A 13,171-nucleotide genomic window follows, 5' to 3' on the forward strand; every position below is an offset into this window, starting at 1 on the left:
TCTGCAGCATGTAGCCAAATAAAGGAAGAAGTATGATAGCCAAGACTCTTGTTTTCTCATCACTCCTGAACTATGACCACCAGTAAATCTCTACCACCATTAAAGGAAAAAATTTTGTTCATTTTACATCCATCAATGGAAATCATGTCTAACTTGTATGTTTACTGCCTAAAAAAAACCAAAACTGCTTTGACAGTAGACCAGACGGCAGGGACATGGATAACTTTGCTATGGTCAAACCACAATCAATGTAAAACATGTTTGCACTGTATGTTTGATTAATTCTTGTGGTCTTTTGAATGTGGTAGTGAACTCTGTTAAATCAGGCAAATATGCCAGGCTGTTAATCGTGTTAGAATGGGGCTGACAGAGAGAGAAGGGCAAAAAGAAAATGATGGTTTAATCTGGGACTGTTTGCCAAACTGCAGATGTAGGAATTAGGTGATTTCCACACAGTTCATTGTTGTGTGATGGTTTTGCCTACTCTGTGATGCTCACTGGGAAGTCTCATAGTCTGGATCAGGTTCAGACCTGAGAGCTGACAGTGTCCTAGTATGCAATATGGACATAGATGAAGATGATAATAATGTGATTTTAGATTAAATCTGTTTTACTCTGAGTCAGCTTCATCCCAATGCTGACTTTTCTCCCCCCTGCCCTAGATGGTGTAATTAGTGATCCCATGTAATCCTTCTGTATAATGTAAAGGAAAAAGGAAAGTCAAAATGAGGGGGTTTTTTTAGTAAATAAGAGTGAATGGTCTCTTAGCCAGGATACTGTTCTTGCATATTGAAATGTTGGTTACTCAAGCCTCTTTTTTCTGAATCCTTCCAAGATTGAAAGTTGATGAGAAGCTGACTGCATTCTATAAGATGAAACTTTAATAAAAAATTCTGGATCCAGATATTGGGCAAATTGCTTCCCAGCTTGTTCTTAACATGTTCCTGCAAGACTATTTTGTCTGCCATGTTCATCCTGAAAGAGGTTAGGATTTATGGAGAAGATGTGAAATGGTGCTTAAAATAGGAATTCAGATTATTATATTTCAATCAAAGGGGAGGTGAAGTACACACACTTCTGATGATCCCAGGAGAACAGATTTACAGAGGCTTCTCTTAAAATGAGGAGTAGACCTAGTGAGGGTGATGGCTACAGTGAGCATTTAGGGGTTCTCATCAGCTGCATTTATTCTACTGGAAATGTTGAGAGTGAATTCTCTATAGATGATTATCCTAGTTAAGGCATAGTGTGTTTATGAAGGTAGAGAAAATATTTGTGCAAAAATATGAGTTACCTTGTTTTTATAGTAAGAGTTTGACAAGTGAGGTTTATGTAGATTTCCCTCCCAGTCTAAAGAGGCTGGTCTGTTTGTATAAACTTGTGGCTGTAGAGAGTATGCATGGGGTGTTATTCACACAGGAATATTTTTGAAGACTGAATGCATGACATAACTAATCACATTTTTCTAATTGCAAAAATCTCCTGATGGAAAGCTGAACCTTATTACATGTTGTGAGCTAGAATATCTGCTTTGACAGTTGCACATGTATTCTGACTCAAAGAATTTTGCAGGGATGTGTTACTTTTCAGTTGTTTTATCTGCATTGCTGCCCTTTCTTTAGTGAGACCAACTTCCATTCTAAACAAACTTTTAGCCACAGCAAAGCAATAGTTGTATTAGTGGTTTCCCTTCTTTTGGGGCTGGTGGCAATTGGGTAGTAGAGGGAGAGTCTGCTGCTGTTAAAAGGCCTTAATATTCTAGGTGGAGAAGCAATAGGTAGAATTGTATGTACATCTCATGTATGGGTCTGAAGAGCAGTGTAGTGGGGGAAAGACTGTTAGTCTGTATTTAAACTTATCCTGGCAAACATTTGTTGACATAAACAACTTCAGAAATGTTTGGGCCAGTAATAAATCAGGTCAGACAAAAGAATGCCAGCCAACTGACACAGCAGTGCCTTTCCCGACTGCTGTATTGTGACCAGCCCTGACTTGGCAGGGAGGATGACTGGTGCTGACAAGCTTGATGAGCAAATTTGATTTTGTTTTGTGTGAATAGAATCCATAGCTGTAAGGACATTATTGCTTAGTAACTTACTAAACAAAGGCTTCCTTTTGAGAACTATGTAAAATTTGAAAATAGGTAGATTATGCTTTTACATTAAAGATGCATGAGTGGTAATAAAATGTGGTGACCAAAACCATTGAGGACTGGGATGCCAATGACAATGGTGTGCTACTGAGATGGCTTGGCAAAGAGACTTTCCAGCTGCTTTGTACTGTCATTCTTGTGTATTAGACTTGTCAGCTTTGAATACACGCTTTTTCACCCTGTTCTTCTTTCTCCACTTCCCCTACAGAGTATGCTTTCTTTTGGGAAGAGCTTGTTTTCAGCTCTTGTAAATGACAGTTCAACCCCCAATGAAAGATTTTCTGATAGGCTACTAAACTCTACCCAAGCTTTTTTTTCCCCCTTTTCAGTTTTAAGACCTGGTTTTCTCCTTTTGAGAGGTAGGGGGCTGACTCATTCCTCCAGGAGATTGCAGGATACTGGTCACCTGAGCAAACAGCTGAACTCAAGGGCCTAGAGAGGGCTCTAAGTGTTGCAGGATCACTGACAGTCATGGCTTTAGGCTTCTGTGGATTTTGCATTTCATACTATTAAGCTTGAGACACAATATGGCATCCATTGGTATAGAATTTCCTACTGATTTCGTTTGCATCAATCAATGTGTACAGCAATACAAGGGACAGAAGAAAAACTGAAAGTTAATTTTTTTCAGGTACTTCATTTAGATTGAATTGCTGCAGGAACTCATTGGAGACACATTTCCTTGTGCATTCATTTCATTGTATTTACTCAACCGTTGTTTTGATCTCAGCCATTTCAGACTGCTTACCATTAAAACTGTGTTTCTGATGATCTGGCATATTTACACTGTTTAGCTACCTGAGGTTTCTAAATCTGTCCTGAACAGGAAGTCTCTGGTTTAGTGTCTGTTTGGTCTCCGTTATTGTGAATGCAGTGCAGTGTGGTTCCTGATGACTTCTGTCCCTGCCTTTCCCCAAGTGCCACTTGTCACAGACCTTTTGTCTTCTGGAAGCACAGAAACAATGTTTCAGATATTTTGTAAACAAATGATACAGTGATGGAATACAAAGAAATCTCAGTTGGGTGTAGCCAGACTTTTGCTTTTGAGAGTACAAATAAGTAATCTCCTGCTTGAGTGCATTACTTTAGTGATAGTGTTCTCCTGGATGATATGATAAACATTTAGTTCAACTCAGTGGTTGTTTTCCACTAGCATTTCCCTTTGAAGCTTCTTACTTCTGTTTCAGACTTGAAGAGGCTTGTCTGCTTCAAGATATTTTTTTCTTTTTTCCCCTTCTCACTTACTTTGCCTTTCCCCCCAGCTCTGTTGTTCTGGCAAGAAATATTATCAAATTTTAAAAGTAAGAAACTGCATTTTGGGATCAATTTTGCTTTAATTAGTCTTTGGAGGGATGTTGTTTTATGTCTTCACCTAACACATAAGGAGCCCTTAGAGACTTTTTTGACTTATGACAAGTCTGTAGTTGTGAGTCACACAGAAGTCCTCACCAAAAAACCATGTTTGATGTATGTCTGTGTTATACTCCTTCCTGAGCACTCAAATTTACAATATTCTGTAGATTGGTTGGGCTGCTTTATGGCTTTGTTTCCCCTCCCCTATTTGCTAGGGGTCCAAAAGTCTACCCACTATGTTACTAAAAGGATCTGGCCATAGGATATGGGTTCTGATCACATGATTAGGAGCTCTTCTCTCCAGACACAAGTGAGCATCTGTCCATTAGAAGGCAGGAACACCATCATCATCTTGCAGTTCTGGTCAAATGGTGCCCTTGTGCTGACCATCTCTAGTCCATTGACCACAGTATTCATGCCTTTCATGTGAGGGCTGCATGTATCCTGGTTAGACAGATGGCTGATGGGGATGTTTGTGGCTTATAGTCTTCAAATACCTTCATAAAAGCCCATCCATCCCAACTCTGCCAATACAAATAATTAGTTCTGATGAAAGACTGTGGAATATTTGTCTACCTCTGGAGGTCTATAAGAAGAGATAAGATACAAACTCCAAGGACTACCTCCATAGGAATTTTAAAATTTAAGTCTACACACTGGACATATTTCTTAATAAACTAATTTGAATTACCTCTAACTATTAATATTCTAATTTCTGAAGAAAATGTTACTATAATTTTAAGATGTATTTTCTGTGTGTCTGATCCACTCTGAGTCTGTGGGCATCAGTACAACTTCGCTGTTTTTCATTTTTATCACTGCCTTTGCCTGGAACTGCCTGGTACTCCCAACAGCATTTATTCTTGTATTTATGGAGTACAAATGATGGATTAAAGCCTGAAGGGATCATTAAAATTATTTGTTTTCATTTTAACAGCTACAGAACTTTTCTGAGTGTTAGGAGGTGGCAAGGGCTATACTGGCTTAGTCTAAAGCTGTGTCTAACCCATTGCCTGACCTCTGATGATTGCCAAAATTGAATAGCTAGAGAAAAGTCAAAATGAGAGGTTAGTCATATGTTCTGAAATGCTTTTGCTTAGTAGAATTCTTGAGCTGTTGTAAGTTACATTGGTTTAGGCAATGCTTGGTAGTTCAGTGGAATAAAGTGTGGAGTAGTTGAATGAAAAGTTGGGAAGGCAGGTTCAAAAGGAGTTAGGTTAATTCAGAGGCATCAGTTATATTTTGTGTGTAGGACCAGCTGTGGTGCAGCAGTTGTGGATGCTGGGGGACTGGACTGCTGAAAGCAGCCAGTCTGGTCTGGGCTCTAAGCAGCAGCACTCAGTGCTGTGCAAGGCACAGGCCAGACCCACCAGGGCATTTATTGACTCATTAGTAACTCACAGGGAAACTTAACTTGTCCAGCTCTCCTTGGTTCAATGTAAACTTCTTGTGTCATTATTGTGTTTTGGCACACGTTTCTTATATGAAGAATCCCCTTTTTCTGTTTTAAGGCTCCTGCTTGCTCACTGTAATCATCTGAGGTGTGTTACATAGATTTGAACAACACAAAGAAGCAATTGGTTCTATCTGGTATTTTCATGCCTTTTAAAATTTTCTGATCTTTCATATGCCCTATAAGCAATTTCTTACCCAAGGTTGCAGCTTCCATTATTGTTGCTTCACAGAAACTGCTTCAAGCCTGGATTGTTTCCCCCATTAAGTTCTCAATTCTGAGCTGAAGTATGCCTTTACATCAATATGTGTTTGTCATAAACAGCCTCTTCTGCTAATGTGGATGCACTGAATCATGGCCATGTTCAGTACCAGGCTTTTCACATTTTTTTGCCTTAGCATTGCTTGAGTCAGTTAAAAATCATTATATGTAGGTGTAAATTAAGATTAAGGTACAAGTTACTTAGAGCTTTCCTAATTTACTGCTGTGTAAGATGGATTTTCCTAGACTTTCTGTCTGTTGCAGATAGAGCTTCCTAGTTCCTTCCAGCAGGAAAGGTGCCTGTGAATAGTAGATAGTTTTTACCTTAGTGCACTTCCTGAGTTGAAGTTTTTTTCCTTCAACAATGTATAAGCCAATATGAATTGAAAAAAAAAATAATCTCCTGATATGTGTGGGAATAAAGCCTGAAGTGATCCTTAGGAGACTTGCTGTTGTACCTGATACAAACACAGAAAATTTGTGTGTAGCCCCCCCACCTCCACACTGACAGCAGTGATCTGCTGTACTGATGTGTCATGTTGCACTATGTGGATTCCTCAGAAAAATTTAGGTGCCTCTAGCCTAAATATAATGTCTTGTCACCAGAAAAACGGCTCTGAGTTGAAACTATTCTCTGAGCAACACTGGATCAATTTGCACTGTACTGTAATTGTCTGTATTGACCTATTTGCTAGCATGGCCACAGACAACACAGAATTGCCCTGCTCGGTGGGGAAGTGAGTCAGCTTGTATTAGATCCTCTTTTTCTTTTTCATAAGCTAGACTTTCCTGAATTTGAAAGCTTTTTACCACAACTTGCAACGCAGCACTCTAGCGCGTGAGAAACTTTAATTCCACGCACCAGCACCTCTTCTGTAACAGAACAGATTGTGGTTTAACCTGTGCTTTGGATTCAACAAGAAGGATTTTTAAAAAAAAACTAAGATGGGGTTGGGATTTAGAGGCAAATAACAAGAGGCATGTGCTATAAAAAAAGCATCACCATCTTGGAGTGTGTATTTGAGAATTTTTCTGATTGGGCCTAATTTAGGTACTCAACATACGGACTGGCATGCTTAAAGACAGACCTCTGTAGATCTGGGTTTATATACTAAAGAAGCTTAAGATTTTGCTGATACTTGAATTAAAATCTACTCAACATTTGCCAAAAATTTTCATTTACAAGCATACATAAATAGTGTTGAATTTGTATCCGGTGAAGAGTTACTTAATGAACAATCAGAATCTGCTTTTGTTGATACCTTTTTTCATATATGTAATTATCAAAATGGTGATTGATGAAATGACATGAGAAAAAGATGATAGTTTAATTTAGAAACCTCTAGAGTATTGGTGTAGAATTCCCACACCCCCCTTTTTTAACAGTATACGTGCTTGACTTTTTGTGAGAAATAAGTTTGTGTAAATGATGTACAATATTGCAAGCTTACTATTGGCAGCTGCTATTATAACTATCTTTTTAACAAGTTCTTTTTTCTAAGTAGGCTCAACTTCAATATGGCCTAGAATTCCATGCAGCTGAATACCACCAAGTGGTTTGCAATGTGATTGGATGTTAATTCACTGTTTTAACATAGTTTCTCCTTTTTTCAGAAAATCATGATGGCCTGCATCAAGTAGTACATGAACGCCTGGGGGAGTTGCTACGTGTTTTAAAAGCAGTGATAAATAAACATCAGACTCTAAATTCAGTTGATATTCTTAGTGCTGCAGGAACAGTTATTGCAAAAGTAAAAGGTAAGAGATTGCTACCTTTCATATTCGTAGAAAAATTGTAATTAGTGACTTGATTGACTCTGGCTTGGAGTTATAGATAAAATTCTACATATACAGAAGAAACCAGGTATTTTTCAAGAGTAATACTTTAATACTTGTTTTAAAAAATGCCTTCTCTTAGTGAAGAGTAATATTAACTAGCTTGTTCTGTCATTGATGTGGTAAAATTCTGCTTATAGGAAGCTATGTGCAAACCCACAGTGAATTCTAAAAGCACAAGCCTTTAAGTTTTTCTTTATCTGAGTATTACAGAATAATATCACAGAGTAATAAATCAGGAATTTATCCACTTTGAGACTTGCCAGGAATTTTTGCCTAATTCTATGAATCTGTAGGGATGATATTGTATTTCTATCAGGTGAAGAAATCTCTGAGCAATCCAAATTTGAATAGTTGAGCAGTTATAAATTCCACAAGTGGATCATAGCCATTTGTCAATAAATGTATCAATAGCAACAAGAAAGTTAATACTTTCTATTGTTACTTTGCTACTGCATTACTTGGCGTGCCAGACAAATGCAAATAGTGAACACTCAATTGCTCCAGCCCAGAAACCTTCTCTGTGTAACCTTTAACTGCAGCTCTTCCTACTCTGGACTCTGGTATATTACTGTGGAACCAGCTTTGAGTGGGTTTAAATCTCTACGTCTTGCCTGTGTTAAATCATGTAGGATGTCTTCCTTCAGAGACACATAGTTTAGTTTTTCTTCTTTGTCTATGCCTTCCCTCTTGTTTCCTATTTATTTTAGTATGTCTGAAATGTATTGTTGATTCAATAAAGTGGGAATATCAGTTAAAATGCTAATGTGTTTAGCTTCCTGGTTCCTATATATTGGTTTCTTCCTATTGATATATAGTTTTGCCAGTTTGTTTGATCTTGGCAGGTACTAGCAGAGTATTTGACATTTTCCTCGTGTTACACGTAATTTCCTGTAGTTCTGTACCTGGTATTTCAAATGCTTGTGGGACAGGACTATAACTTCTGCACTGCTTTAGAGGTTTGTACATTACAGCAGAAACACAGAGTATCCCTTGTGGTGCTGTTTGCTCGTTGATCGTGGGAAGAGTTAAGTACACATATTCAATGGTAGTCAGTATTTAGTGAATGTGTTAATTGTTTAGTGAACATAATTCTTCCACCTTTGACAAGCTTAAGTGCTGTGGTGAGATGACTGTGTCCTCTACTCTGCCCTAATTTCAGTGGTCATGGGACAATGTTCAGCTGTTCTTTAATTTAAGAAATGGTGAGGAAGGGTGACCTAAGGTATGCAAGTAAATCATACCACGTCAACCTCTGCTAAATTATGTTTTCAAAAATCATTGCAATATAATCTATTCTCCCTGGACTACATAGTTTATTGATATTGTTCTTGATGTGCATATTAATCAGTCTGTACTGTCTGAGTTTACAAGGTAAAGTAGTAGAATAATTTTCTTTGTCTTGCATGTAAGGCTGTTGAGTCCATAATTATGTTGGCTTTTTGTCAGGTTTTTCTGTACACTTTAGAAGTCCATGATGACTCCAAGGTCACTTTTTATAGTTCTAGTGCTGAGCCAGTTTTTCAGATCTAGATTTATTTGTTCTTTCTCCTGCCCTTTTACTTCAGAAGTGGAGAATTAAGTGCTTTGTTGAATTACATAATTAATTCCTCCAGAGTATTGCAGCCTTCTGAATTTGATGCCATACTTTTTTTCTCTTCTTGGTGCATACAGTAGATGATAGCAGGTAGAACCCTGGGCAGATGCATTTTTGTTTTGTGCTTTTCCTTATATCTTCTGTTTCTGTCTGTTTTTATGATTTAGCTTAGATACACAGAAGAAATGCTTTACTGGGAGGGTGATGAGACAGTGGAGCAAGTTGCCCAGAGCAGCTGTGGATGCCTCCTGCCTGGCAGTGCTCAAGGCTGGGTTGGATGGGGTTTGAGCAATCTGGTCTACTGGAAGCTGTCCCTGCCCATGGCAGGGGGGTGGAATTACATGAGCTTTAAGATCCCTTCCAACCCATTCTATCATCCTTTGGCTAAAGTAGACAAACTTGCTCTGTGGCAAATAGTCTTTCCTGTGATCCAGACTGTGTGACTTTAGCCACACAAATGCAAGGAAGGGGAGCTCCAGATCAGAGTAAAGATGGTCTCAGTCAGTGCTGCCTCAATATTTATAGCCACTGATACAAACAAATACTTTGATATGAAGATTTTGATAATGCCTGTCAGTGTTTGCTCAGACACATACTGTATTTGTCACATCTCTGGAGATGGAAATGGGGAGATTGAAGACTTCAGGACTTTGACTGGTACTTCAGTCCTACCTCTCTGTGGACAGCAAAGCCTACAAACTATCTCCCCAGCATAATCTGTGGTAAATGTGAAGGCAGTTTGCCTTTAGCACCTGTTTGGTTTTTACAGCTGCTCTTTTTCTGAGGATCATACTGCTCCAAGTTTATATTCAAACTGAAGTGTGTGACAGCTGGTGCTGAGAAAGCGGAAATAAAAATACTGCACATTGTGGTGACTGTAAGCATATCAGACCTCAGATTTGCTTACTTTGACCTGTGTGTAACACATGCATTCACAGGTTTTCAGCTGTGGTTATTTCACCAGAGGTAATGCAGCTTTTGAATAAACAGGAAGCTACAAGAATGTGAGGAGCTGGTAGAACATATCCAGTATCCTTTTTCCTCTGGCTTCCCTGTCTTTGTTAGTGTGACATTATGAAAAGTTCATGTGACTCATCTGTTTCTTGTCATTGGAGGACAAAACTATAAAAAGATATGGAAGCACTCTGTAGTTGGATTTATGTCTAGGAAGAAAATCAACCTGGCATGGAAAAATTCTGATGTTTATTTAGGAGAGGATGAAATAGAAACAAGCTGGGATTTGCACGTGATTTTACCTCCTGGTTTTTGAGTCTTTGCGTAATATCAGAGTTTCAAATCCAGTTTTTCTTTGGAACTTCATATAAGGACATAATGCTATTACAACAAATCTTTTGCTCTTCATTAAATCAGTAACAATAACTTTGGAACCTTAGTGACTCTCAAAGTCTTCGTGCCTTGTGAGGTGCTCTCATAACTAAGTTGCACTGTGCTTTACCTTTAGATTAATGTGAGTTTGAATATTTTGAAGCCTAACAAAAATTAGAGTGCTTATGACCCTCTTTTAAGCTTCTTGGCCATTTTTCAGTACGTTCAATGGGAATGATACAAATGTGTCCCTGGTCTGCTTTGGATGTTCAATGCTTTTCCTTTTAGACAGATTGAAAGAAAAACTAGCTGCAACATGTTATCTGAATTTTGCTACAGAGAATTGTGCTTGGCGGTACAGACTTGTCAGATCTGTACTATTTTGGACTGAGGTTGAGGGAAAATGGTGGTGAGAAGAGAGAGACATGGCACATTGGATTTCCCTGGTTATATCTTGGACATGACAAGTCTCACTGGGCGTCTTTGGACTCTACTACTTATACATGCCTACTTGAGTGCCTCATGAAAAATGTCTTTTAAATAACACCTCACTTGACCTGGAAGAATTGAGACTTACTGAAGTGTCTTGTTTGGAACCTGTTTAGACTCCTGTTTCTGTAAGTCACTTCCCATTCTGGCACAGCATCATATTTGTAGTTATTTTTCCTCTCAATGCCTTTAAATAGTTGATAGTCCCAGAGTACATGATTCTCCTGATCCCATGCTGAATTCAAGTTTGTATCCTTCTTTTGCTCTTAGTTACACCCTTTGACTTAATCACTAGAATGAACACTGATTCCTGGTAAAGCTGAAAATTGCACTTGTCTTGTAGAAGTTTTCTATTTCAGCCTAGGTTTTTTCTATAGTAGTTCTGCATCAAGAAGAAATAACTCAAACAAGTTGAAGTCATTTCAGTTTTGTTGTTGTATGTGTGATGTACATTCAGAGCAAAACTTATTATGGAATGAATAGGAAACAGTTCCTTGAAATTATCTTGCTGGCATCCAGCTCAAGTTGAGGAAGCTGCCAAACCTGGTAGTAAATACAGGCTGGTGAAATTATATGGCACTAAGAACTAAAAGTAGAACAGTGGGCTTGGACAGCCTGTTGATCCTCTCTAGGATACAAAAATATTCTTCTGCCTCTTTCCAATCTGCATGCTATTGCTCTCCACTTATGTTCTTCTCCCCATTTATTTTGCATGCTTTTGAAGAAGAGAGGTAATAACAAGAAGCATTACAAGTCTTTGTTTTCAGAGTGGGAGTGGTCTTTTGGTCTTTGTTGGGTTTTTTGTTTGCTTGGGTGGTTGTTTTGTTTTTGAAATAGTTCTGAAAGGTTTTTGAAAGCATATTTGTGAGTTTAAAGATAAAATTGGTTGCAAAGGTACTCGGTTCCAAGAAGTCAGCTGGTTGCTTACTTCTTATAAGTCAGCTGTTAAAGCATGGATTGAGGATGTGTTCTTGTCTAAAAAAATACGTGATGCTGCCATATATATCTATCATGTATGAGAAAACTGACCTGCAAAGAGCAAATTCTGCAAGCTTATCCAGGCTCTGCAGACTGCCTGCAAGGCAGCCTTGCTGCTGTCAGTCCTGCACGTGTGCATGGGCAGCAGGGTTGAGGCAGTGAGTGAACTTGTGCAGACTCCAGCATGGCTGTGTCCCATGGGCTGTGCAGTGTGTGAGTTCACTGGAAATTATCAAACTCCTTTAAAGGCCATGGTTGCCCTTCGGTCTTGACAACTGTCAGACTTTTCTTCATCGTTTTAGCAGCATTGCTCAAACATCGTCAGGCAATGCTGCAGCTTCTGGGATTCTCACTTCCAAAACCTTCGTGGCTGTTTTGGATTCCCCAGCCTGGTCTGTGCTTGATTCAAAAAGGTTTTGATGGCATGACCCAAGAGCTGAAACTGCAGTGTATTGCAGCATTTTTGTGGGATTGCCAAACCCACCTCAGTTTGAAGACAGCTTTGGAAATAGAGATCCACTGCAAGCTAGGCTTGCATTTCTGGTACTGGATTTGGATTTTAATGTATCACTGCCATATGATTTTTTGGAGTTCATGATGTGTCATCTGAAATCTTGCTTAAAAGAGTTGTCTAGTTGTATACTTGCTTTGAAATCTGTAGAACTATAGATAGATAGCTGTCATTTCCAGACATGGCAAGATTACTATAGTTCATTGTTGTCAGTAGCTATTGTGTGCAGTCAGGATGTCCTGGGGAAAGAGGGTGCGTGGTTTAAAGTTGACGTTAAGTACATCAGCATTCCAGGGGTGGTAAGCTAGAAAAAAGCTGGTGGTATTCTACTGAATTACTGAGAGATTACACTAACCTGTTTTGGAAGAAGTGAGAAGAAATAAATCTGAAAAAAATAGAGATTTGTTATTCCTTTTGTGATGGATCCTGAAAAGAAAGGATTTCTCTGGCATATAAAGTGTAAAGCTTAACAAAACTCTTCCTGGAACAGGAAGGCAGAGTGAAACAGACGGCATTTCTTTAGGGAAAGGCTCTCTCTATTAATGTCTTGTTAGCTAAGGGAAAGAAGTGCTCTCTCTCCGAAGACACTGTGGCTAATGGATATACAAATGTTTCTGTGGTAAGTGCTTTGAATGCATAGACAATTTTGCTAATTTCTTCTAATTTTGAAGCAGTTTGCATTTCATGCCAGCTCTTAAATGATTTTTCCAGTCATTAGGGACTGGTAATCAATAGATCTCATTGTGACTGTTGTTGCTTAATGATTTGGAATGCAAAGTTTAGACTTATGCACAACATTAATTCTGGAAAGTTGAGGTTTTCAACTAACCTGAATTTAAAAAAAAAGAAATCTACTGCTATTTACAAAGTTATTAAAAAAAAATAAAAATCTGTAGAGATTTATCGAATCTCATTTCAAACAAAGGTGCCAGAGGCATTTTTTTTTTGTATTATTATGAAGTGCAGCTGAACGAAGAGGTAGGAGAAGCTGTAATTTAGTAGTGAACTGTGTCAACAGAGACTGGTAATATTATTGTAATATGTGATAATTGTTTCTTGCTGTAGGCTTATTACAACATTATTTTGTATCTTCAAGTAATTGTACAAATAGCCCATGAGAAGAATATGTATTTTTTGTAATGGCTTTGTATAGAAATAGTTGTTACAAAATGTTGATCAAGTCTGTTGACATACTGTGTAATAAGGAATGGATTT

At 38.3% G+C, this 13,171-nt stretch overlaps 1 protein-coding gene across 8 annotated transcripts in view; it reads left to right on the plus strand.

Annotated features, from left to right (window-relative positions):
- Nucleotides 1–13,171, plus strand: part of ARHGAP29 (Rho GTPase activating protein 29) — a 49,296-nt gene that overhangs the window by 15,632 nt on the left and 20,493 nt on the right. For all 8 annotated transcript variants that reach the window (XM_056497333.1, XM_056497334.1, XM_056497337.1 and 5 more), the window contains exon 3: nt 6,834–6,977. In XM_056497333.1, coding sequence (XP_056353308.1) covers nt 6,834–6,977 — 144 coding nt within the window. The remainder of the gene's footprint in view (nt 1–6,833; nt 6,978–13,171) is intronic.

Source organism: Oenanthe melanoleuca, chromosome 8 (genome assembly GCF_029582105.1).
Source record: "Oenanthe melanoleuca isolate GR-GAL-2019-014 chromosome 8, OMel1.0, whole genome shotgun sequence".
NCBI lineage: Eukaryota > Metazoa > Chordata > Aves > Passeriformes > Muscicapidae > Oenanthe > Oenanthe melanoleuca.